Source organism: Rhinolophus sinicus, chromosome 14 (genome assembly GCF_057876585.1).
Source record: "Rhinolophus sinicus isolate RSI-liver-muscle chromosome 14, RSI-T2T, whole genome shotgun sequence".
In the NCBI taxonomy this organism is placed as follows: Eukaryota; Metazoa; Chordata; class Mammalia; order Chiroptera; family Rhinolophidae; genus Rhinolophus; species Rhinolophus sinicus.
This window is the reverse complement of record NC_142514.1, coordinates 165,560,130-165,582,542: the sequence shown is the minus strand read 5'-3', so window position 1 is coordinate 165,582,542 and position 22,413 is coordinate 165,560,130. Positions and strand designations below refer to the sequence as shown.

The 22,413-nt window shown below is 36.2% G+C and overlaps 1 protein-coding gene across 1 annotated transcript in view; it reads right to left on the bottom strand.

The window, feature by feature from the left end:
• Window positions 1–2,732: 2,732 nt before the first annotated feature.
• Window positions 2,733–22,413, bottom strand: part of CAPRIN1 (cell cycle associated protein 1) — a 35,310-nt gene continuing 15,629 nt past the window's right edge. The window contains exons 5-19 of the mRNA XM_019738511.3: window positions 20,955–21,193; window positions 20,784–20,866; window positions 18,373–18,510; window positions 17,948–18,000; window positions 17,785–17,871; window positions 16,099–16,254; window positions 15,900–16,008; window positions 14,115–14,176; window positions 13,628–13,738; window positions 13,263–13,412; window positions 12,218–12,368; window positions 8,632–8,826; window positions 8,037–8,137; window positions 7,551–7,614; window positions 2,733–6,012 (exon numbers count right to left, since the gene is read on the bottom strand). Coding sequence (XP_019594070.2) covers window positions 5,948–6,012; window positions 7,551–7,614; window positions 8,037–8,137; window positions 8,632–8,826; window positions 12,218–12,368; window positions 13,263–13,412; window positions 13,628–13,738; window positions 14,115–14,176; window positions 15,900–16,008; window positions 16,099–16,254; window positions 17,785–17,871; window positions 17,948–18,000; window positions 18,373–18,510; window positions 20,784–20,866; window positions 20,955–21,193 — 1,764 coding nt within the window. The 3' untranslated portion in view covers window positions 2,733–5,947. The remainder of the gene's footprint in view (window positions 6,013–7,550; window positions 7,615–8,036; window positions 8,138–8,631; window positions 8,827–12,217; window positions 12,369–13,262; window positions 13,413–13,627; window positions 13,739–14,114; window positions 14,177–15,899; window positions 16,009–16,098; window positions 16,255–17,784; window positions 17,872–17,947; window positions 18,001–18,372; window positions 18,511–20,783; window positions 20,867–20,954; window positions 21,194–22,413) is intronic.

Sequence of the window (22,413 nt, the reverse complement as noted above, 5' to 3'; positions counted from 1 at the left end):
AACCCTGTCGCTGCGCGATGACGCCAGACGCTGGGGAGGCGGGGTTGCTGCCTAGATTGCTACCGCGGCTGTGCGTTTTAGCGTGTCTTCGGGGGCTGTGGTGCCGGGTGTAATTTGCCTCTCTTCATATCAAAATTAAGATCCTCTGGCTACCAAGGGCAAAGCAAGCATAGATATCCGCACCCTCAGCCCCTGCCACTGTGCTGGGATAGCTCGGGTGCCCAGTTAAGTCCGGGCAGTAAGTGGCGCATCTTAAGTGGCAGTTTTCAGCATTAACCTGGTGATGTGAGACGACTGGCTGCAGGGATCTGGGCGTAGTTTTACCCATCCTCTTAAATACCTTCCCATTTTTGTGACAAGAGGGAACTCGAGTAGCAGACGTATTTCATTCATCTCACGATTCTCCATACCCGCAGCAATGACGTAGTAGTCTGGAATTCTGTAGGTTTTCCACCCACTGAGGCCGCTGTTCTTTGTAGACTTCCTTTGGCCAGTATCTGTCCATCAAATGCTGGCGCTCTTCTGAAAACGACCTCTGGGGCTCTGATCGTTACGCCCCCGTCCAGCTCCCAGGCGAACTCGCCTAAGCACACGACTACAAGGACCACCCATTGATACGATACTTTTACACTATCTTTGGGCCAGATCATTGAACTTAAGTAAACAAATTCAATGCTTGACATTTCTTTTCAGATACCTCAAATACAGAACATCTGAACTCATTTACCTTGCTCCCTGAAACTTACCTTGCTTCCCCAAAATCAAGACACCTACAATCTAATGTAATCAGCACCACCCATTTAGTCCAACATCCATCATCAAATTCTTTTATAATTCACTCAACAAAATGTCAATATGCCAGACCCAAGGAAGTGACCAAAACGTTCCTGTCCCTTGTGAAGTTTACATAATTCTAGGTTAAGTTTTAAGTGGTATTCAGAATATCAAGTATCCAGAGTTAAAAAGTGACTGGGGGTATTGCTTTAGAGGTTGACATGGAAGGCTTCTGAGATGCTAACACTGGAGCAGAGACCTGAACTTAGCATAAACCATGAATGAAAAGACTTCCCGTGCTAAAAATGTTAAACACATGACACCAAGATGGGAAAAATCTTGGCCAAGAAACCAGTGTGGCCAGAGCAGTGAGCAGTAAGAAAAATGGTAGTAAATTAGGTCAGATAATGAAGGTCATATTGGCCACACTTAGAATTCTAGGTGTGATGGGAAACCACTGCAGTTTGGGAAACAGGAGTGACAAAGTCTGATCTGCCCTCTTAAATGGTTCATTCTGGCCACTGTGCAAAAATTATACTACAGGAGAGCAAGAGTACAGCAGGGAGAATCATAAGCTACTGTAGGTACCTGTTCTAAGCTGGTCGTTGCAGTGGTCACAAGTGCTAGATTACTCAGGATGTATTTTAAAGGTAGAAGAGCCATGTGGATTGCTTAAGGACTAGACATAGGGTGTGAAAGGAAATCAAAGACGATGTTCAAGGTATTTACCGAGAAACTGGATGAATGTAGGCTAATCAAGAGGTCAATTTGGAATACTGACATTCAAAAAGACATTGAGTAGGAATTTGTTTAGGGAAATTTGGGACATAGAAATACCCAGGGCTAACAAAAATGCTGATGGTGTCAAAATCATGGGATCAGATGAATAGCTCAAGATGAAGCCTGATAACAGGCCTGGAGAACTCAACAAAGGACATTGAGCAATGGCCAGTAAGATGGGAAATAGATAGAATCCATTCACCACCACCCTCCACTTTATGCTGTAGTCATTTCTTACACGGGTTACTCCAATAGCCATCTCATGCCCCCATACAATTTGTTCTCAACACTGCACTGAGTGTTCTTTAAATGGCAATTTTATTAAGTGGCCCATAATCCTTTCCCCCCTTATCCCCACCCCCTATACACACAGCTTAAAAATCTTCAATAGTTTCCAACTGTTCTTAAAAGACAAAACTTAACATGGAAGGTAACTATAAAGTTGTCCATAATAGCTCTTATATTTCTTCGGCCTCTAACTCTCCCAAATGTGAACTCTTTCCACTTGAGCCAGTCTTCTCAGTCACTGGAGTTTGGACTTGGGACATACTCTTCTCTTCCCTTCTTTGCCTGATTTACTACTCATCCTTCAAGTCTTAGTTCAATTAGCCTTTTCAATGCAGTCTTTCCTGACCGTTTTGATTAGATCATATCCTATCAGTCATGGCCTTAATATCTACCATCCCCCATGTTGCTCCATCATGGCATTTGCTACACTTTAGTGTCACATCAGCATCTCTGACTAGACTTTAGTGTAAGCAGGAACCACTGATTTTGTCACCACTGAATGCTCAGTGCTTGGCATGATGCCTCACAAAGGATACCTAAATTTTCTGAATGAAGCTTGAACTAGTTCAGTGGCTCCCTAATATAACAGTACTTAAAGAAACCCAGTACTTACAAATAGGAATACAACATTAAAAATTGGCTTTACTAGGTTAGGTGGTCTTTCAACTACCTAAACTCAAAGAGCCAATTTTCTGCAGGGGATTAGGCTACAGAATAGCTGCTGAAGTAAGGTATTAAAATCCTGATTGAGAGAATGTAGTGGTCTAAACTTAGAAGACAAGGCTACCAAAGAGATTTCCTTAAGCTTTTCCCTCTCGTCTCACAAGTAGCACATCTTTACTTAGAGCTTTGCTGGATGGTATGTATAACTAACGCAGACTTCACTCAAGGACAATAAGGAATCAGATTTTAATATGATTTAATCTAATTTGAAACATTCACTAGTCTTTTCCAGTACTTCTGTAGAATTCAAAATTGGAAAAGGTATAGAGAAGAGCCTTAATAATTTACTTTCATTTTCCTGAAGATTTTTGTTCCCCCATTAACTCTTCAGAAGAGGTAAGCGCAAGGACAATACCAACTCTTAAACATAACTTAGTCAAAAGTTAGAGTGCTTATTAATAAGAACTCAAGTGATTTGGGGACTCAGGAGCTTAAAGATTAAATGAAGGTTTTGAACTCAGTGCTTATCTATATCCCATTCCCCCTAATTAAATATATTATTGAAAATAAAAAGAACAATACAAATTTCCTAAGACACTTCGAAGTCTGACTACTCAATTACCTTCTACATTTTATGAATTGGTTGTCAACAGAGCACCTCAGTTAATGAGCCTTCTGAGAATAAACACACATTCTCATGTCTTCTATAAGTGGAAAAGTCTCCCATGTAACAGAGCTGCATATATAGGAGACAAAAGAACTGTAGAAACTAAGTGATTAAAAACATTTAAAGGATAGTTTAGTATCAAGATACAATGACCAGAAAAACTTCCATATTCTTCAGGGATATTAGGATCTGGAAATAAAACTGCCCTAACCAAGGTAATTAATGACATTCTACCTTAAAGCTTTAAAATAGAAGTCTCATTATCCATGTGAGATGATTGACATTGTGCATTTACAAAAGTTCTTTATATGTGGAGTCTTGCTATACCAAGTAGCTACAATGACACATGTGACAATCATTTCCTTGCAACTCCGCTAAAATATGCATTTGATCAAACCAAAGGCCTTCTACAGGTCGGACAAGTATTCACATATTATACAGAACACTTAGTACCAAGACTCAGATCTTAATGGAACTTATTAAAAAAAAGTTCTCTGCCCCATAATGAGGCACTCCTTTAAAAAATATAGTCTGAATTGAGCCAAAAAAGCTTTACATTTAGACTGCAATGGTAGAATGCCAAAAAAAATATAGTATTTCAAAAGGAAACAATTACTTTAAAAACATAAACTACTAAAACCTTTACACATTCACACCTGCACTAATGCACAGAAGTTTGAAATCTAGAAAGCATTGCTCCCCATCCCATCTCTACCTGATTCAGAGATCACTGTATAAGGAACTTATTTACTTCAATTTTGAGTGTAAATGAAATTATTTTCTACACAGATAGCAAATTTAGTTTTATATGTAGGATTATAAGCATACATTATCTAGGGATTACCCAGTACACCACAAATATTTTATCTAATCCCTCTAAAATACAGCTAACATATGGTTGTGGTACATCTCGGGCAGATGTCATTTAAAGCACACAAGGGGAGGTGCTAGCAAGAAATACTCATTTGCAAAAGTAAACAGAAAACCCTTCCAATATGATGTACCACAACCACACATGAGAATAGTCAAGAACTTATTTTATTTTAAAATAAACATTGAAGATAACCCCCTTCCCCCACCACCCTACAAAACTTTTGAATGTGGAATGTTCAACAGCCTATCCATTTTCATAGGTTACAAAACCAGCAAAAACTCCAGTTGTCTAATGATGAATGTTTGAGAATAGTTTTTTTTTCTAAAGTAGCTGAGCACCTACTGGAAAAATTCCTTAGCTAAAGGCTAAAAGCACAATTCAATTTCTGCACAGAAAATACCATTAACTTAGTAGCCTTTGCTTAATAGGTGGGATTAGTTCTCTGTAAAGTCAAAGTGGAATTAAGCAGCATTAAGTTCATAGGCTCCCAGAACTAGAGCTCAAACTGCTAGCACATACTCCAGCAGTCTGTACATTACTACACTGTCCAACTCCATCAAATGTGTGACTCTCCCTATGCATGGAAGGGAAGAAATCACCACTTTGAATATAAATACCTCCATGAGGAAAGGATAATTCAATTAAGGTTAGACAAAAGGTAAGTGCAAGCACTATAGAAATAGCTGCTGGAGAGAACCATAACATTTCTAACACTAACAATACATGGAGTGAACCACATAAGCTGCTAACTGTTGAACACCAGTGTTTCAAGATACAACTTTTATAAACATGTTTTATTTGTTTTGCTTATACCATCAGAACTGAAACTACTGACTGTCATTTCCCTAAAATAGGGAAATCAATCTAAAACACATACTGGTGCTTTTCAAAAGATAGCAATTTAAAAGGGTGGTAGCAGCAGGCATTTGATATCTTTGTCTTTTAAAAACCTTCAGGCTGCAGGAAAAACATGTGACCAAGAATGTTATGATTATCCAATATAGATTTCCATCAGTACCTGTACCAATTTAGGTGACAATACAGAAAGATCCAAGGATTAGTGACAGACAATGTACATCATAAGGAATGATATATGGTACCAATCCTTACAAAAGTCATTGTCAAAGAAATTGTTACGTGTTCAAAAGGTATCTAAATACTTCACATTAAGTACAGAAGCGACCATCTGGATTACATCCCATGTTTGTTGCATATTTTTCAAAAAGTGCCAATCAAAGCCTAATTCTGCATTTTGGCTTTGTCTTAATACAGTATCAGCTATTAAGAAGCAATTTACATGTGTTTTTAACCACAGTCATTTGGCCAGAGGATGAACAGTGCTGGGTCAAAGTGGGTAGCCAGCCTTATATGTGTGATTAAGGGCCCATGCATAATTTGGTATGCACCTAAATGTTCAGTGTTCCAATTTAACTGGAAAAGCTGTGAAATGCAGTTCTGCCAAACCACACTCCTTCCATCTTCCTTTCAAGTGAAATGTTTTTGTCAATTACCAGTGAATAATGCTAAGGCTGATTTGTAGATTTTATCCAATGTCAAAAGTCAATCTTGCTTTTTCCAAGCCACTTCAATTAACTATGGAGATATTATCATCCCATAAAGTATATTGTGTTTTACTCCTAAGCAAGGGTGAGGAATCTGAGAATCATGTGCAAGGCTCAAGATGACGCTTAGGACAGAACATGCAGAGTAAAAATAGTTTCCTTCCATATTCAGGTAATATAAAGCTGACAATTGCAGTCCTGTCTTTATGGGATGAAAACAGTCCCTTTACAATAAGTTTCCTGAAAGGGAGAACAAATAGATAATAACTCTTCTGGTAACATATTATGATACACTGGCCAGTGTGTTTTTGGCGATTAAACATAATCCTGTGAATCACATTAATTCACTTGCTGAGTGTTCATTTGCGGCATCCCTCTGTTGGGTCTTGGGGGCCCTCCACGACCTAGAAGACAAAAATGGCATTTGGTTTTTCTTTCAAATACTATTTGTTTTGCCTTCAAGCAGATTTTCATCTGAAGTCAAGAAGCATGTGGGCAGCTTGTCACCACATTATTAGGTTTAAGAGGTCAATTCTTCAGCGTTCAAGTTTCACCTGTCCTGGAAGTTGTCATGCGCAAATTTGCTCATGTTCTCTAGCTCAAAGAAGAGTAGAGCTAATGGAGTATTCCACCAGTACTCATTCATTCATTCATTCAACAAGTATTTATTGAGTGCCTACTATGTGCCAGGCACTGTCATCAGGCGTTGGAAATAGATACAGCAGTGAAGACAGACAAGGTACCTGCTCTCATGGAGCTTACATTCTAGTGTACACTCTAGCTTACATTTCAGTAGTAAGTAACATCATACTATCAAAATTAATAAAAGCACCAGAATGAAAAACAGACCTTATTACCTAAACTGTTAAAAGTAACTACATAACATTGGAAATTGTATAATGACTTGTAACAGATAAAATAACTTTTTACATGCTGTTAAAACAGATTTTTAGCTACCAGTCAACTCAACTTTCATAGAATATGCTACAAGGTGAAAAAGAACATAACCTACATTCACATGCAAATATCCTTTGATACTTCAAGTCAGTAATTCCCCAATATCCATTAAATTTTTTTTTTTAATGCACCGTTTTGCTGGCCAGTTTTTACTAGCATTAAAATCAAAGTACTTTGTAATTCCTCCTTAATATACATTTTATACATATTTTGGCCAATATCTAGAGGAAACCTATTTGATTTACTTCTTTCAAATCTGAGAACCATTTAGAACTTCAGATCACATGAAATGCTACCTCTAATTGTTGTATAGGTTGACTTCTTGCCCAAATAGGAAGTAGTTTTCCTACAGCAATACAGACTAAACCAAAAACTCTTCAAAATCTGTAATTTTTAAGTATAATTCAATTAGTTAGGAATTTGGAGATTTTGTTTAAAAGTCAGAAATAATTTGATATTTATATAACTAATAGTGGTCCAAAAAGCATTGAAATTTCAATTAATTCTATGATTTCTAAATGGTTCTCTAAATGTAACTATGGCTATCTGGCCATTAAAGGGTCTCTGGCCCTAAAATATAATATGCATGTTTCAAAAATAAAAGAGGAATAATAAATTTATATAAATGTTCAATCTCATTCCAAAAAGTCTTACAAAAATGTTTCCGTTAAGTACTTCCTAAAAACATTTAGCAGGTTTTAGGACCTGAAAAATAATTTGCAGTTGGAAAAACAGTTTTTCTGAGGAGGAGAAATGTTCTAGTTTTCAAGACAGTTATATAATAACAGGGAAAATCATTCAAAAAATTAAATTTGGGTTCAAGATAAATTTTAGAAACAGAGCATTTCATTTAATCCCTAGCAACAAGTCTGGAAATGGTAAATGTATTCCTAACATGTAACCTACATGCAGATTATGAACAGCTCTTCCAAGGCCAGAACAGAAGCTCCCCTTAGGAGCTAGGATCACCACCACAAAATATTACCTCGTGGGGCTCCCCGTGGTCCACTCTGCCCAGAGCCTCGCTTGAAATTCTGCTGATATCCATCCTAAAAGACAAGCTAGTTAGTACTGAAGAGAACAAAAGGTAAGTTTTTTAATGTTTACCCATCTATGTTCTTACAGTCTAACACTTGCAGGATATTGCATTCCTCCTTATTCTTTTAGACATTTCAATATATCATAGCTAAGTTATTCTGTAATTGTTTTACTTCCATTATTCTCAAGAACATTCAATGAGATATTTCTCTGCTCTTAAAAAAATCACTGTTTTAACAGACTATATTAAATGAGTACCTATACTGAGTGCTAAGAAAAGCAAAAGTCATCATTCTCTGTAATGAAGTATCTTGTACAAAAGTATAAAATTAGCCCCAAATTACTTAGTTACTCAAGTCCATCAAGAAACTGTATCAGTCCCTTTCACTGGTGTATTTTGGTCAGGTTTATATTTTAAAACAACTTTACCTACCCGCTGATAGCCAGAGTAGTCCCGGGGAGCACTGAACTGAGACTGTGTGTAACCACTGTTTGGAGTGTTAGAGAATGAAGGGCGGTAACCATCATAGCCTCCTAAAATTTAGGACAAGAAAATTTTCTTATCTTTACAAGGAATTTTTACTTTCTTACTATTAACCAAGGAAAGAGAACTGAAAAACTGTAAGCCATGCTAGTTATTCAAAGTAATTTCTAATTTCCTATCTTGATCCAATCCATTTATATATTTCTATGAGCATTACTTGCCTTAGAAGATGAAATTTTAACTCATCCATGCACACACACACACACACAAAGACAAATGACCCCCCAAAAAATCCCGATAAGGTCTGATAATGTATATAGTAATTACCCCTTGGAGGACACTGGTAGACATGTATTTGACACATACAAAACAACTCATTATCAATTTAAATGACTATATCAAGACATACTAAAAATGTTTAAATTGTACATGAGAGGCTAATGCAGAGAGATACATATCTTTCCCAAAAACCATGACATTTCCTATGTATTTTACAAATCAGAAAAGAACATGAATTTGCTGTTTTTGCTGTGCTTGTTTTTACCTCTGAATCCGTTGGCAGGGCCCCTGTACCCATTCATCAAGCCTCGAGCACCACGGGCGCCTCCGCGAGACACACCCCGACTGTTGTAATAGGGCTGACTGCTACGAGAAAATCCAGTGTTCTGCTGGGGAGGCTGCTGGTGGTTAGCAGTCACTTGATGGGGCTGGTCCTGGGAACCATGGTAAGTGCCAACCACTATAATAAAAAGAAAAATACGTATGTGTCTATGTGTATACACATACATACTACATACATACATTTCCACATACAGCTCATTTCAATTTGTTCTCCCACATGCTTTCTGGTTTAAGAAGTGTCTTATACAATCTCCTCAAAGTTTAATTCTGTCTTTAAATAAAGTTTCATATTAACAATAGGGAAAACGACACATTAATGAAATCCCTACTTTTCTCCTACTCATATATTAAGCTAAGTGGAATAAAATTCTATAAAACCTTTCAAAGCACACAATTGTGTTAGAGCTCACAATTCTATTCTTCCAAATGATTTGAAAGGCTCCATTACTAAACATATTCTGAGAGGCATCTGCACAAGAGACCCAAAATAATACAAAAGATCTTATATACTGAAACAGTACAATTACAATTTTGTACCTTTTTTTTTTCATTATAAAGCTTCTTAGTAGTTGAAGCTTTTTTGTTCTTTTAGATCTCCCTTGATACTTAGTGAAAACATACAAATGCATGCTCTTTCATAGCTAAAATAGCTATGGCAGATTATTCAGCCAGTTAAAAAGATAGACCAGCAGAGGCCTTCAATTTATACCCCCCTTAATGCCTGATTCCATTTCGAGTACTTTTAAGTACAGCCAATTTAGAACAGTTAAATGGTACTCACACCGGCCTACAACCTGCTGACGTGACAGGAAGGTTCTAGAAGACCCACACTAACTTGTACCCCATGCCCCTCTCTCCCACAATGGGGAGAAGTCTAGAATCTAAAAACCTTCAAAAATTAAATACCGAGGTACACATGTGGTATTACCCCCAATGTTCATAATTCATAGGAAACAAAAAACGGGGTGCTAACATTACCTTTGGGAGGTGCGGAAAAGTATAGACCAAAGGAAGGGCCATACCCCAGGAACAAATACTAGTCATCAGCCTCTAGCCAGCCCAAATCACCCATGCTTGGGCAGTAACATAAGGTGGTGTGACTCTTGAAAATCTTTACCTGACCTATTTTATATCCTCAAGAAATCCCAAATACATTTATTAGTTCTTAGAATGCCATTTTGCAATGAAAAAGCCAAAGAATGCCTAGGAAAAGAAGGGGGTCAGGGCCATGACTCCTTTTTCACCTATGTAATAGACCAAATACACTTTTCACAATGTGATCTTTCTACTAGATTACCTTTTACTACATTCCCAAAATTTTAAATTATAAGCAAATATCACAAATACAAGTAACATTTTCTATCTAAAAAGATTCATTTGTATGCATGTAGAAAATAGTCAAAAGAACTGAATTTTCGACTCACTTTTTATCAATAAGAATTTTATTAATCTTGGTCAAATCTCACTGCAAGAAACTCAAAGCAAAATAATTAAAGTATGATCTTTATTAAGAAATACCAGAATTCCTATTTAAGTGTTTGTAAAGCATAAACTCTAGTCCATAAAAAACAGCCAAAGGATGCCAGATCCTTTTTTCATGTTGTTCCTGAGTAGATACTAATTCAAATTAAAACTTATGGGATGATTTGTTCAACCCGTATCAGAGCGCCCTCAACACACCAGGCACGTCCTAGGCACAAGGGATGCATCAGTTACCAAAACATAATCCTTGCCCATATGGACACTTTAATAATGGGAGATGAAACAATACACATACAAGTGAAAACATTTATATTGTATCAGGTGATAAGTGATAAGGAATAAACCACAGAAGGATAAATGAGTGACCAAAGTGAATGTGCTATATTTAGGGTGAAGAAGGGAGCCCTCAGTGAAATGATATCTGAGCACAGACCTAAAAGAAGTTCAGAAGCAAAGCCATGCAAACATCAGCAGTAGAAAGTTACAAGCAAAAAGGTAAGAAAATTGTAAAGACCCTGAGAGGAGAGAACATCCTTGGTGACTGGTATGGGTACATAAGGAAGAAAACAGCATATACAACAGGATCAAGGCAGGAGCCAGATCATAAAAGATCTTGTAAACCAAGATAAAAACTTTGGATTTCTTTTCTAAATAAAGTGGAAAGTCACTGGAAGGTTTTGAACAAGAGCGAGACATCTGATTTACATTTTAAAATAATCATTCTGGCTACTGTGTGGAGAACAGTAAGAATAAAAAAATAGTCAAGAAAGACAACTGCAATAGTCCAGACTAGAGATGATGGCTGCCTGATGAGAGGGGTAGTGTGGACACTGATTTTATTTTTTTATTGAAAGTATCTGTGAATGTTATGAAGTTAAATCTTTAATGTATATTTTGAAATGGTTACTAAAGGTTATCTATCTCGCTCAAGTGCTTCATAGTCAATTAGTAAAGTCAAATAGAATATAAGAGGAAGACAGTTTGAAATCAACTGGCACAAAGGGCAAAATTAATCACGTCAAATGACATATAGTCATTACTTTTAATTTCATCATACCATCTAAAAAAAAAAGGCAAAATAGCAAGCATATCAGCACATTGTCTAAAGGCCCCAAATATACCTGCTCCACAACCAACTTATTAGTACATGGCAATGAGATGATTAAAGGAGCCTGAGAACAAGAAAAGAAGCCCGGTTACATTCAGAAACGGGGCGTACATAGCATAACTGGCAAATTTCTATCAGATTATGGCTGATTCACTCTCCCTACTGCTTAGTAATGCTGAAAACTACAGGGATATATAAGAATTTAGTACCTGAAAGCCTACAATGTCAATCCAGGTCTAACGAGAAACTGTACAACTAGAAAATGTCACAGATATTTAAATCAGTCTGATAAAATTAAAGTATGAACTCCTAAGATTTTAGCAGGGTTTGCTAGTTTGTTATGGGATTCTAATTCAACTCCCAGAAATTAAACATCCAAAGACCTAAAAAAGCTATATTATTTCTTACAAATGTAAGAAATCTAAACTATCTCTATGTACTTTACTCTTGTGGCAGGTACAACAACTGGCCAAATTATGGCCTTGCTTGCCGACAAGCACTTGTTTTAGCCTAGTCCACCAAATGCAGCCACGCCAACTCCTTACTGCTTCTTAACTTTGAAAACTGAGTGCCGGGTATCACGCCAACAGGATTCAATAAATTAGCAATTGAAAGCAAAGGTGATCATAATTTGAGTAACAAGCTGAATTCTACTAAAATCATATAATGAAAAACGATATTATGAAAGCTCACTGACCAAAGGAAAATGGTATAAGGCCTCTAAAAATTGCATGTAATTCACATAAAGCAAATACAGACTTGATTTAATTCAGGATCAGCAATGAAAAATTCATAAGGTCTATCTATTTCTGAAACAAAAACTCTTGGATACAGCCACTCTAAAATCTAAACTGTCTTAACACTGTCAATATCTACATTGGAAAGCAATCAGCCAAGGAAGTGACACTTGTTTTCCTACCTGTTTGAAGCTGTTCTTGCTGAAGCTCTGTTTGTTCTACTTGGTGAGGCTGACTGGAAAAGCTCTGGTTATAACTGGCCTGGTACTGATTTTGCTGCTTTAAAGTTTCTGGTTCATTAACAGGAGGAACTGGGGCATTCATATTGAATACCTGTAAGTAAATAAATGATTAGTTCATGCTGTTATGTTAGTAATTTTTCTACTTTTAACATGGCGAATCTCAATGCTGGTTTTACCTCAAATGTAAAAAAGAGCATTACAGAAGTCTCAAACATCTCACACACACACACACTTCAATTAATGCATTTCAATGTGGGAAAAAATATATACACCATACAGAACTTAAAGCAAAGTGTAAGTGGGTATTAAAAATCTTTAAAAAGACATGTGTCAGCAGCCTTGGAAATGCTATTATAAATGAGAAATCTTTATAAAAGATGCAGATCTCTGATACACTATCACTTACAGAAATTAATTCTATGAACTTGAACTTTTGAGTTGAATATTTAATTCACTATTTTATTTTTATTGATATTTTAATCAAAAGTTAATACTTTATTTAACTGAATTTTCCTGTGAGCACTGATTTAGCTGTATCCCATTGATTACAGTATTTTCATTATCATTATTTTCTAGAAGTTCTGCAATTTAGAGATGCTTACTCAAGGACCAGGGTAAAGTAGCATAATGTCTGAAATTTACTTCGAGATACACTTCAGTAAAATAAAAGATTAAGCAAATATAGCAAGATGTAAACAATTGTTAAATCTAATGTGGTTATTACATTAGTCTATTTTTCTGCATGTTTAAAATTTTGTTAATCGCATGTAAAGGGTGAAACTACAAAACAGGTTGACGTGAGTACATATGTATGCATCTACCTCTGGAAGCAGGAAAATCAGAGTTTATATTCAATTAAAGGTACCCTATAGTTAGGGTAGATGCAGACTCAAGCCCAAAGTTAAAATGAAGACGTTTTGTTGAAACTCTAGCATGGTGATAGCACACACTAGGCACTTACTGTTAGCTGAATTAATTCGCTTACCGTTTGCATGGATTGGAATGGAGCTGCATTCACATTGATTCCACTGCTATGTAAAGGTTTGCTTGTCCCAGCCTGGAACACCTGGGGCTGAGAAGCAGCAGGAAGGGAGGATGATGCTGTAGTCTGGTCTGTATTTAAAGAGATTGTTGCCTAAACACAAAGTGAATAGATGTGCTTTAGTGATAAACTAAATTTAGTCAAGGCTACTGTTTATATATTAACAAACTCAACTATTTCATGAAATAAAAATAATGTAGCGCATGCATTAGGTGCAAAAAAAGTCATTATATTAACAGTAATTTACCTCAGCCCAATTCATGAATAAGTACTTCATCAAGTTTATATGACCTGGTAACAGAACTTGCCTGAATCTGGTCAATTGGTTCCTTTTGTGGTCGTTGCTCTGTAGCATGAGAAGGCTGGTACAAAGGTTGAGATGCTGTATATCCCTCACTTGTGGATGAAACCAAAGGAACCTACACAGAAGTAAAGAAATGAAAGCTCCTTTCTGTTATAAAATGCATTATTAAAGCACAAAGTTAAACAAACCCTACTCCAGTATAAAGTTTCCCACAAATACTTCTAAGATGGCAATACCTACACTAAATTTTAGAATTACGTCTAAAATATATCTTCTCAAATTCTACTCAGTTCAAAATAAAATAGCTTTTATTGTTATAGTAAACCATTATAAAACACAAGAATTGACCAAAAAAAATGTAAATATGGAAATAAAGCTACCCATGCCAGATTTGGACACTCATCAAATTCATGCTTGACTTTCATAAGCTAAGAAAATGACCAAAGAACTGACTAAAAACAAACCTGCAAAAACATTTATATCACCCTTACCTGTGTAGCTTCTGGTTGTACAGTAACTTGATTAGGTTGAGCAAGTCTAGATTCAGAATGAACTGCAAAATTGACCAAAAAAATATTGTTATACAAAATCAAATTTCTTCAGAGATGTCTAAATACCTTTTACTTGGTAGCAAAAAGGCACATTTCTATAGCCAAATCCTAAATAAACTGCTTAGCAATCATGAAAATACACGGGGAAGTATTAGTAGAATTTTAGCTTTCAAGTGAGAATTTTGGTTTACTGGTAGTCTTATTAGTCAACTCTCACAGTGGCTTTCATTTTGTGTTTTGCAAAAGTAAAGTGAGATCTTAGTGAGAAAATACGAACAAAGAGGTATAGAGGGTACAGAGGAGAAGAGCTAAAAATCAATGCCGATGCTCTCCATGAAAAGTCTTTTGAAGCAGTAAATATAAAGTAGCATTAGTCTTACTCAAGACCTTAGAGAATATTCACTAATAGTTTAATATTATCAACTTTCAATATAATCTCAAATGTTTCCACACACACACAAATGTTATATGTGTGTATGTGTATATATATATATATATATATATAACATAAAAAGCCTATATTTGATTCAGTGTGCACATTATTGCCAACTCCCAACATCCTTCCACTCCCCTCCCAACTATGGTTAAATAGTCAAAAACACAGGATTTTGCTTAGTCATTTAGAATCACCCACTTTCACTCTAGACTTTAACGGACTCAACATTACCTGAGATACAACAGTGCTGCTACCACGTGTTGACTTTGGCACAACTTACCAGCTAAGAAAACTTCATTATTTTCTTCCCCTGATAGAGTTCAAAAAATGAACGCTAATAACTGATTCCTTTCTAGAAGGCCGAACCCTTATCTGTTTTCTAACTCTTGGTAGAGAGATGTGACAGAGATGAGCTCCCTTTACTTTGGAAAACTTAACTTACCAAATTAACTGTCATTCAACATGCTTTTCCTCAGCAACTCCTTTTATGACATTTAAGATTATACAACATTAAATATGTTACCTTACATATTTCACTTTAGTGCCCTTAATGCTGACATGTTTGGGGAGAAAAACAAAATTCAAAAAAATTACTAATGGTCCACTTAACCCAATACAAGGTACCAACTCTACTTAATGCTGCTATTTCAAATAATGGTGCAAGACCAGTAAGAGTTTGAAACTTTAAAACTGTCTTTCGGTTTCTCTCTTCCCCTTTCCTCTTAAGCATTCTTTTACCCCACTTCACTGTTACATCTCATTTTTATTTAGGTAATAAAATGTTAAAGAAATTCTCCTAAAAAGCTACAAGTATCCTTTAGAGAAAGACACCTCTATTGTTTTTTTCCTAGATTAATTCTGAAATTTAAAAAGCCAAGCAAAATTTAACTTGTATAAATTATAGAAGTAGGCAAAACTGGCCTATAGTTTTACAAGTCAGAAGTAATTACCATAGGCTGGGGGAAAGGGTAACTAGTGACCAAAGGGGAACAAAAATAAGGCTTCTGGGTACTGGTAATGTTCTATTTCTGGGTGCTGGTGTGTCAGTTTGTGAAAACTGACACATGTACACTTGCATGTACTTTTCTATGTCTATATACCAATAAAAAGTTACAAAAAAATTATGGAACTATAGTTATCATTCATAGTATAGGAAAAAACAATGTTGCCTATCAAATTAAAAGGTAAGCAAGCATTAAAAGGAAAAACATTAATTTTTACAAACTTTCTAAAACCTGAAAGCATTGGCCCTATATTAATTTCTCACATAAAAATGTACCATTACTAACCTGGAGGGCAAACCAGCTGGGGCATGTCCATGTTTTGTGCTGGATTCATTGGCTGTGCAGATACAATGGCAGGATCAAGTGTCTGGTTTTCAAAATCCAGCATTGAATCCTACAAGTTAAGTTAGAATATAATGGCATTATGTGAAATAATGTAAACACTTAAACCTTCTGTTCCAGTGTGGGACTAAGCTGCACCCACCTGTATGAAATTGTAAGGCCCCTGCATCTGGGCCATAAGGTCCTGCACTCGCTGTCTTCTCACAAGGGGATCTGCCTGAGCCACTGGTGTCAGAGAGTGGGGCTCTGGTACTGAAGGAGATGCAGCCTGAGGTTGCTGCTGGAGTGAATTTACCACCTAAAGTGGGGGAGAGGAGCGGATTGGAAGAACGAAAGAGCTCCAGTCATTACCATCATGACAGGTCCCCAAACTATATATGCTGTCTATACTGTAAACAGAATAGTAGACTAATGAAGTTACTAAAAAACCGACCACAATTATGCCAAATTTAACATTCTGATCAATGCTATAATTCTAAAGTGTTCTCAACTCCACAGGGTCACCATGTACCATATCAAAATTACTTTATAGGGGGCCTGCCCGGTGGCTCAGGCAGTTAGAGCTCTGGGCTCCTAACTCTGAAGGCTGCCAGTTCGATTCCCACATGGGCCAGTGGGCTCTCAACCACAAGGTTGCTGGTTCGACTCAACTCCCACCGGTGGGCTACGCTCCCTGCAACTAAGACTGAACACGGCACCTTGAGCTGAGCTGCCGCTGAGCTTCTGGATGGCTGTTGGTTGGAGCGCGGGCTCTCAACAACAGGGTTGCCGGTTCGACTCCCGCAAGGGATGCTGGGCTGTGCCCCCTGCAACTAACAACGGCAACTGGACCTGGAGCTGAGCTGTGCCCTCCACAACTAAGATTGAAAGGACAACAACTTGACTTGGAAAAAATCCTGGAAGTACACACTGTTCCCCTATAAAGTCCTGTTCCCCTTCCCCAATAAAACTCTTAAAAAAAAATTACTTTATAAATTGCTTTCAAAGAAAGACTACCTATGCTTATTTCCTAAAATAATGTATTTTGCTTAAACTGTTAAGCCTTCTATATTAAGTACATCTACATATCTATACCAAATACATACGTGTATCTATCTCAGTACCCAGTATATAGTCAGCACTCAAGAAATGTTAGCTATTATCATCAAGCTTTGAGTGCCAACCATTCCATGCTCTCTGCCAATGCCATAGCATCAAGGCCTACCACTTCCTGTAGCTGTTTTCTTCATGTAAACAGCTATAAAAGCCAAAGCTCACTCTCCCTGTCTTTTTCCTAGCTTGTAAAAAATTTCTCCTGATTATTGTTTTCAAAAATTCCCTGCTCTGCTGGAATATCTCACTAATTTTTATTACATCAAAATTATATTTTTCTGTTTGGCTTTTAAGTCTGGGCAAATCATAACCTAATTTCCTTTATAAGCAATACTGAGACAATAGAGCCTGGTAACCGAATAGCACTGGGGTGAGAAAGGAGTATTAAGATGACACTGTAATATAGCCCCTGTAAGGTGCGTTTTCCTGAAGGCTATCCATGTGAAAGCCCAGATTTTTACAGAGCAAACTGGTAACAACAAACAAATCATATACTGTAATACATTAACCCTAAGTTATACAAGGTTGCAATATTTTGGCATTGGATTACCATCAGTGATTCTATTAAACATCAATAGGATAAACAATCACCTTTTAAATGTAACAGTCTTGTGTAATGAGTTTATTGTAACAACTGTACCAATAATGCAAAAGACTAACAATCTTAATTTGTTTTTAGGAGAGATAAAAATAACTAAAGACAAAAGACGTCCACCTTATAAAACAGAACTCTTACCTCGACTGTTTCAACTGTCCACTCATCTACCTGCTCCTTTTCACCACTGCTGAACTGTGTTTCGGCCATAAATTGTCTATTTACATACTGCAAAGCAAAGTAACTGTTTGAGACTTCTGTTTGAAAGGCAGACAAGGAAAGTCAGCATAAACAAAAATCATACCTCCGTTGATTCAACCTCACTTTGTTCAGTGTATTCTTCTGCTGGCTCGGGTTCTGAGAGGTCAAAAATGACACGAGTGTAAGAAATCTTTTTTAAAGTTAACAATTCATTTGAACTCCAAATAAGTAAACAGTTTACCATCACCGAGTCTGAATTTATTTACAAAGTTATAGTTAAAAGTTTCTATATTTTATCATTCTTACAAAAATCTAGAAAGACTTTTCTTTACCACTTATTCCAGAAGAAATTAGTTTCAATAGTCGTTATTCTAGGTCAGGTATAAGTGGCAATTAAGAGCCACCATGTTAAAACTTCTCTCCAAGAAGTAATAGTACAAAGCAGCATACAGATTAAAATCTTACTTATGGAAAAGAAAAATAATACCAGGACCCTAAACTAAAGCTCAAATCCACTGAAGTTCTCACCAGTTTCAGCCACCTGGTCTTCAACTGTAGGTGCTGAGGCTGCCTCTTCTTCCTCACATAACCCATTCTGGTGGTTGTGGGTGCTGTCAAAGTAGTTTGACTGGAAAACACGCTCAACAATTTCCTTTAGAGCTTTATCTAAAAACAGAATATAAATAATATTGTTAGATTATCTGAGGATGCCTGACTTGAATAAGATTCAACATTCTATAAAATATTGTGGTTGAAAAAAAAAAAAAACACCTCATCAACTGTTACTAAAACATCAAATTCCACCAATAACAGAAATTTATTACAGAATGATAGGGAACAACAAGAACCTATTAAACTTTATCTTTATGTATTTTAAGTAAGTTAGTTTAAAATAAGCTGACCATTATCATTTATTCATTCAATACAGCACCTGACTAAATGTTAGGCAACGTGCTAGGCACTGGTGCTACAAAAAGGTATATAAAAGATACAGTATCTTCCCTCCCTAAGCTTACAGTCCAATAGAGAAGTTATCAAATACTCACAAAAACAGTAAAATTACATCTGTGAAAAGTACTACACAGAAGTACAATGGATTGGACCTAGTCAGGGAGAGACCACGAGAGGCTTTCCTGGTGTAAGTGCTGCAAGAGCTGAGATCTGGAAGATGAGTAGTAGAGAGAAGTGTTTCAAGGCAGAGGCAACAGCATTTACAAAGCCCTGTACAAAGAAGAAGGGTGCCAAATACAATGAAAGTATGCACTGTGGCTGAAGCATAGGGAATCAGAAAAAGCGTAAGGAAATTTGAGTCTGGAGAGACTGGCGAGGTCCAGTTCATGCAAGGCCTTGAAATTAAGGACAAATGTATATAAAATGTAACACAAATAAAGCCATTAAAGCTTTTAAAGAGGGATGGGGGGTGGACTCAGTTTGATCACTGCATTAGACAAGAGAAGGACAGAAAAATGGAAGAGAAAGAGAAGTAGACAGATCCAAAAGATATTTAAAAGGCAAATAAAATTGTCAGAATTCGGTACACTAGGATATAAGGAGGCGGGGCAGCAGGCAAAGGTGTGTGTCATGAATTAAAATCTCAATTTCCTGGCCTTATATCGCAGATGTAGAGTAAGGCTGGTCCCTACTAGGCACGCTAAAGAAAAATAAAACTCAGGACCATGTTATATCTAAGTATTGTCAAATTAATCCTATTAACAATAAAATCATTATAACGTTTTGAATGTTGAACACTTCATGTGTTTTCCTACACCTACACTTCAGAGGTTCGTGAGTCAGAACTATTTGTTTTAAAAAACTGAATGCACATAAACTAATATGAGCACATTGGTACCTTTCCATTAGCTATAAAGATGTTACACTCCTAAGATATGGGAACAAGACTAGGTAGAAAATAACACCAAAACAAGCTACAAAGTTAGACATTTAACCGTTGTTACTCATGAAAATCTGATCACGTTGACCTAAAACTGCTTTTTTAAGCTAACAAGTTTATACATATGTCAATTACTTTCCAAACTTCAAGTGGTGAATTCAGTACACATTTGTAGCAGAACTAAACTTAAAACACAAAAAAGATTTTTCAGAGAAATATAGACAACGTAAGTTAAACCCAGAAAATTATTTTTTACGTGAAAAGATACAAAAGGATTGGTTCCTCATATTTAATTTACCCACTTCCTTAAAGTAAATACACTCAAAATTGTATCATAGTTTTTGCCAATTAAAACTTAAAATCGAATTTAATTTCTTTTCAACCAAATAGCTAAACACAAGGTATGAAGTTATTTTTATCTTTATACATTCAAAAATCTACTTGGCTAAATCAACTTTATAAATAGTCAAGACAAGAATCTATTCCCTGATTTAATAAACTTCCTAATTTACTGATGTAGTGAAACTTAAATATCCTTAAAAAAAAAAATCAATAAACAATTGCATATTTCACGTTAAGGAGCTCACATATAGAAAACTGGACATCAGCTTTTTTAAAACAGAAAAAATGAATGTCCCAAATTAGTACAAGTCTACAAAACATTTAAAAAAGACTAAAGCCATGAGTAGAATGTTTGCGGTATCACGTTTCTCAAAAAATTTCAGCCGTAAGACAAAACCAGTCCCTATCTAATACTGAAAACTGGAATATCAAATCTGTCCACCTCAAGCGGAGTTAAGTTACAAACAAAATCATGCTAAGTTAGGACTCCCACCTTTACAGATTTTTGGTTAGTTGTTGCTGGTGTTTTGACTTATACACACAGACACAAAGCAAAAAAGATACAAAGAGGAAATAAACTAAAAAATTAACAGTTGGATGAACATTTATACAGTTCCAAAATTTCTTTTATTAACATTACTCTTAAATAGGAAACTAATTTTTAAAAATTCTAGTTACAAAATCGTAAGTTGTCAGTAATACTCACAGGTTGTTCCACATACAGATTTTTCTTTCCCTTCCAACAAGTCCCACAGGTGAATGGAGGCATGTTCATACTGCTCATTCAACCTTATAATAATAAAGAGCTAATTAATTACCTTTTAATTGTCAACTTACAGCAACATTTAGAAATTTCTATTACCAAATACCACTATACCTCAAGCTCATATCCCGTTCAGGGTCTGCTAACTTGTAGAATTCATCCAACAATGACAACTCCTCTTCAGACAATATTGGCACTCCATTCAAACCTTGTTTCAGGTCAGTTCGCACTTCATCGTCTCCCAATTTGTCCAAAACATACTGTAGCTCAAGTACAGTTTTTAAACGTTTCTGTTCAGCTTCTTCTCTCATAAGCTGCTCCCGCCGTGCTGTTTTCTTTATTGTTTTCTGAATCTGCATAAAAATATAAACATAAGACACCAAAATAAGTTTTACAAAACTCCTTTAGTTTTGTAAAAATCAATCAATTTCAGGTCCAATGTAAATAAGACATTTTATCCAGTGAGTTAGATGTGACCCCAATACACAAAAGGATGAGTCCCAACTTAAACTGTAATATATGATCTACTTTAAGCAGCTGTTAGAAATTCAGAACACATCTTTCCCTAAAAGGTATTATACTATGGAAATGTTACCGATGGAACAATATATTTGGGATTTGCTTCATAACAATCTGGCAGACAGGGAATAAGGAAGTGGGTGTGGGTATATATGAAACATTACTGCCCGTGAGATAAGTGTAGAAGATAGGTATGAGTACATGGGGGTTCATTAATTTTTTGCTTTAGTTTTGAAATTTTTCATAATAAAAATATGAAAATAAAAGTTTTTAATTAAGGCCCTGAGTCAATTAAAAAAGAAACCTAACCACAGCAACAATAAAATAAAAAAATCTTGCTATCTATCTCCTCTATGGAAAAATGGTCCAAAGTTCTCATTTTAAGTACCTCTTACTGACTCAGAGAAAGATGTCAAAACCCACCACTGTTCCCTTGCCCCAAACAATCCACTGCTGGTATTACAGAGGAATTCCAACATACTGAAAATAGTGACCAAAACTGACTTTTTATGAATAAAAGGATGCTGGCAAAGAAAAGGGTGGCAGTAAAAGATAGGGAAAAGCTAAGCATGAATGTGTTTTTCCCACTATTCTCTTCTTTCCACTCTTTTTCTTCCATGGGAAGGTAGAAGGAAGAGCATCAGCCAAACGCAAATATTTCTCTTTCCCATGTATATCATCAGCTTGGGGACAGAAAAAGTCAGTCTTTTGAAGAAAAGTCAGTCTTTTCAAGAGTCATGACAGTGTATTCCTTCCCTCTGTCTCTCCTTTTTCAAGCATCGCTAGGATAACTTGAGACACTGAAAACCAAAATAAGGACAGGACATATATAATGGAGAAAAGGGAGAAACAGGAGACCTGGAAGGAATGATGAAGGTTGCAATAATAAGGCAAATCTATAATGACAGCAGAGAGGGTCATAGATTAAATGATAGCAATTAAGTGCCAAGTGAATAGTACATATGAACAGAAAGATGAGATCTCTTTTAAGCTAGGATGGTCAACAAACCTTTCAAGGAGAAAAAGTGACATCTACTCTGTAGATGCATGAGCT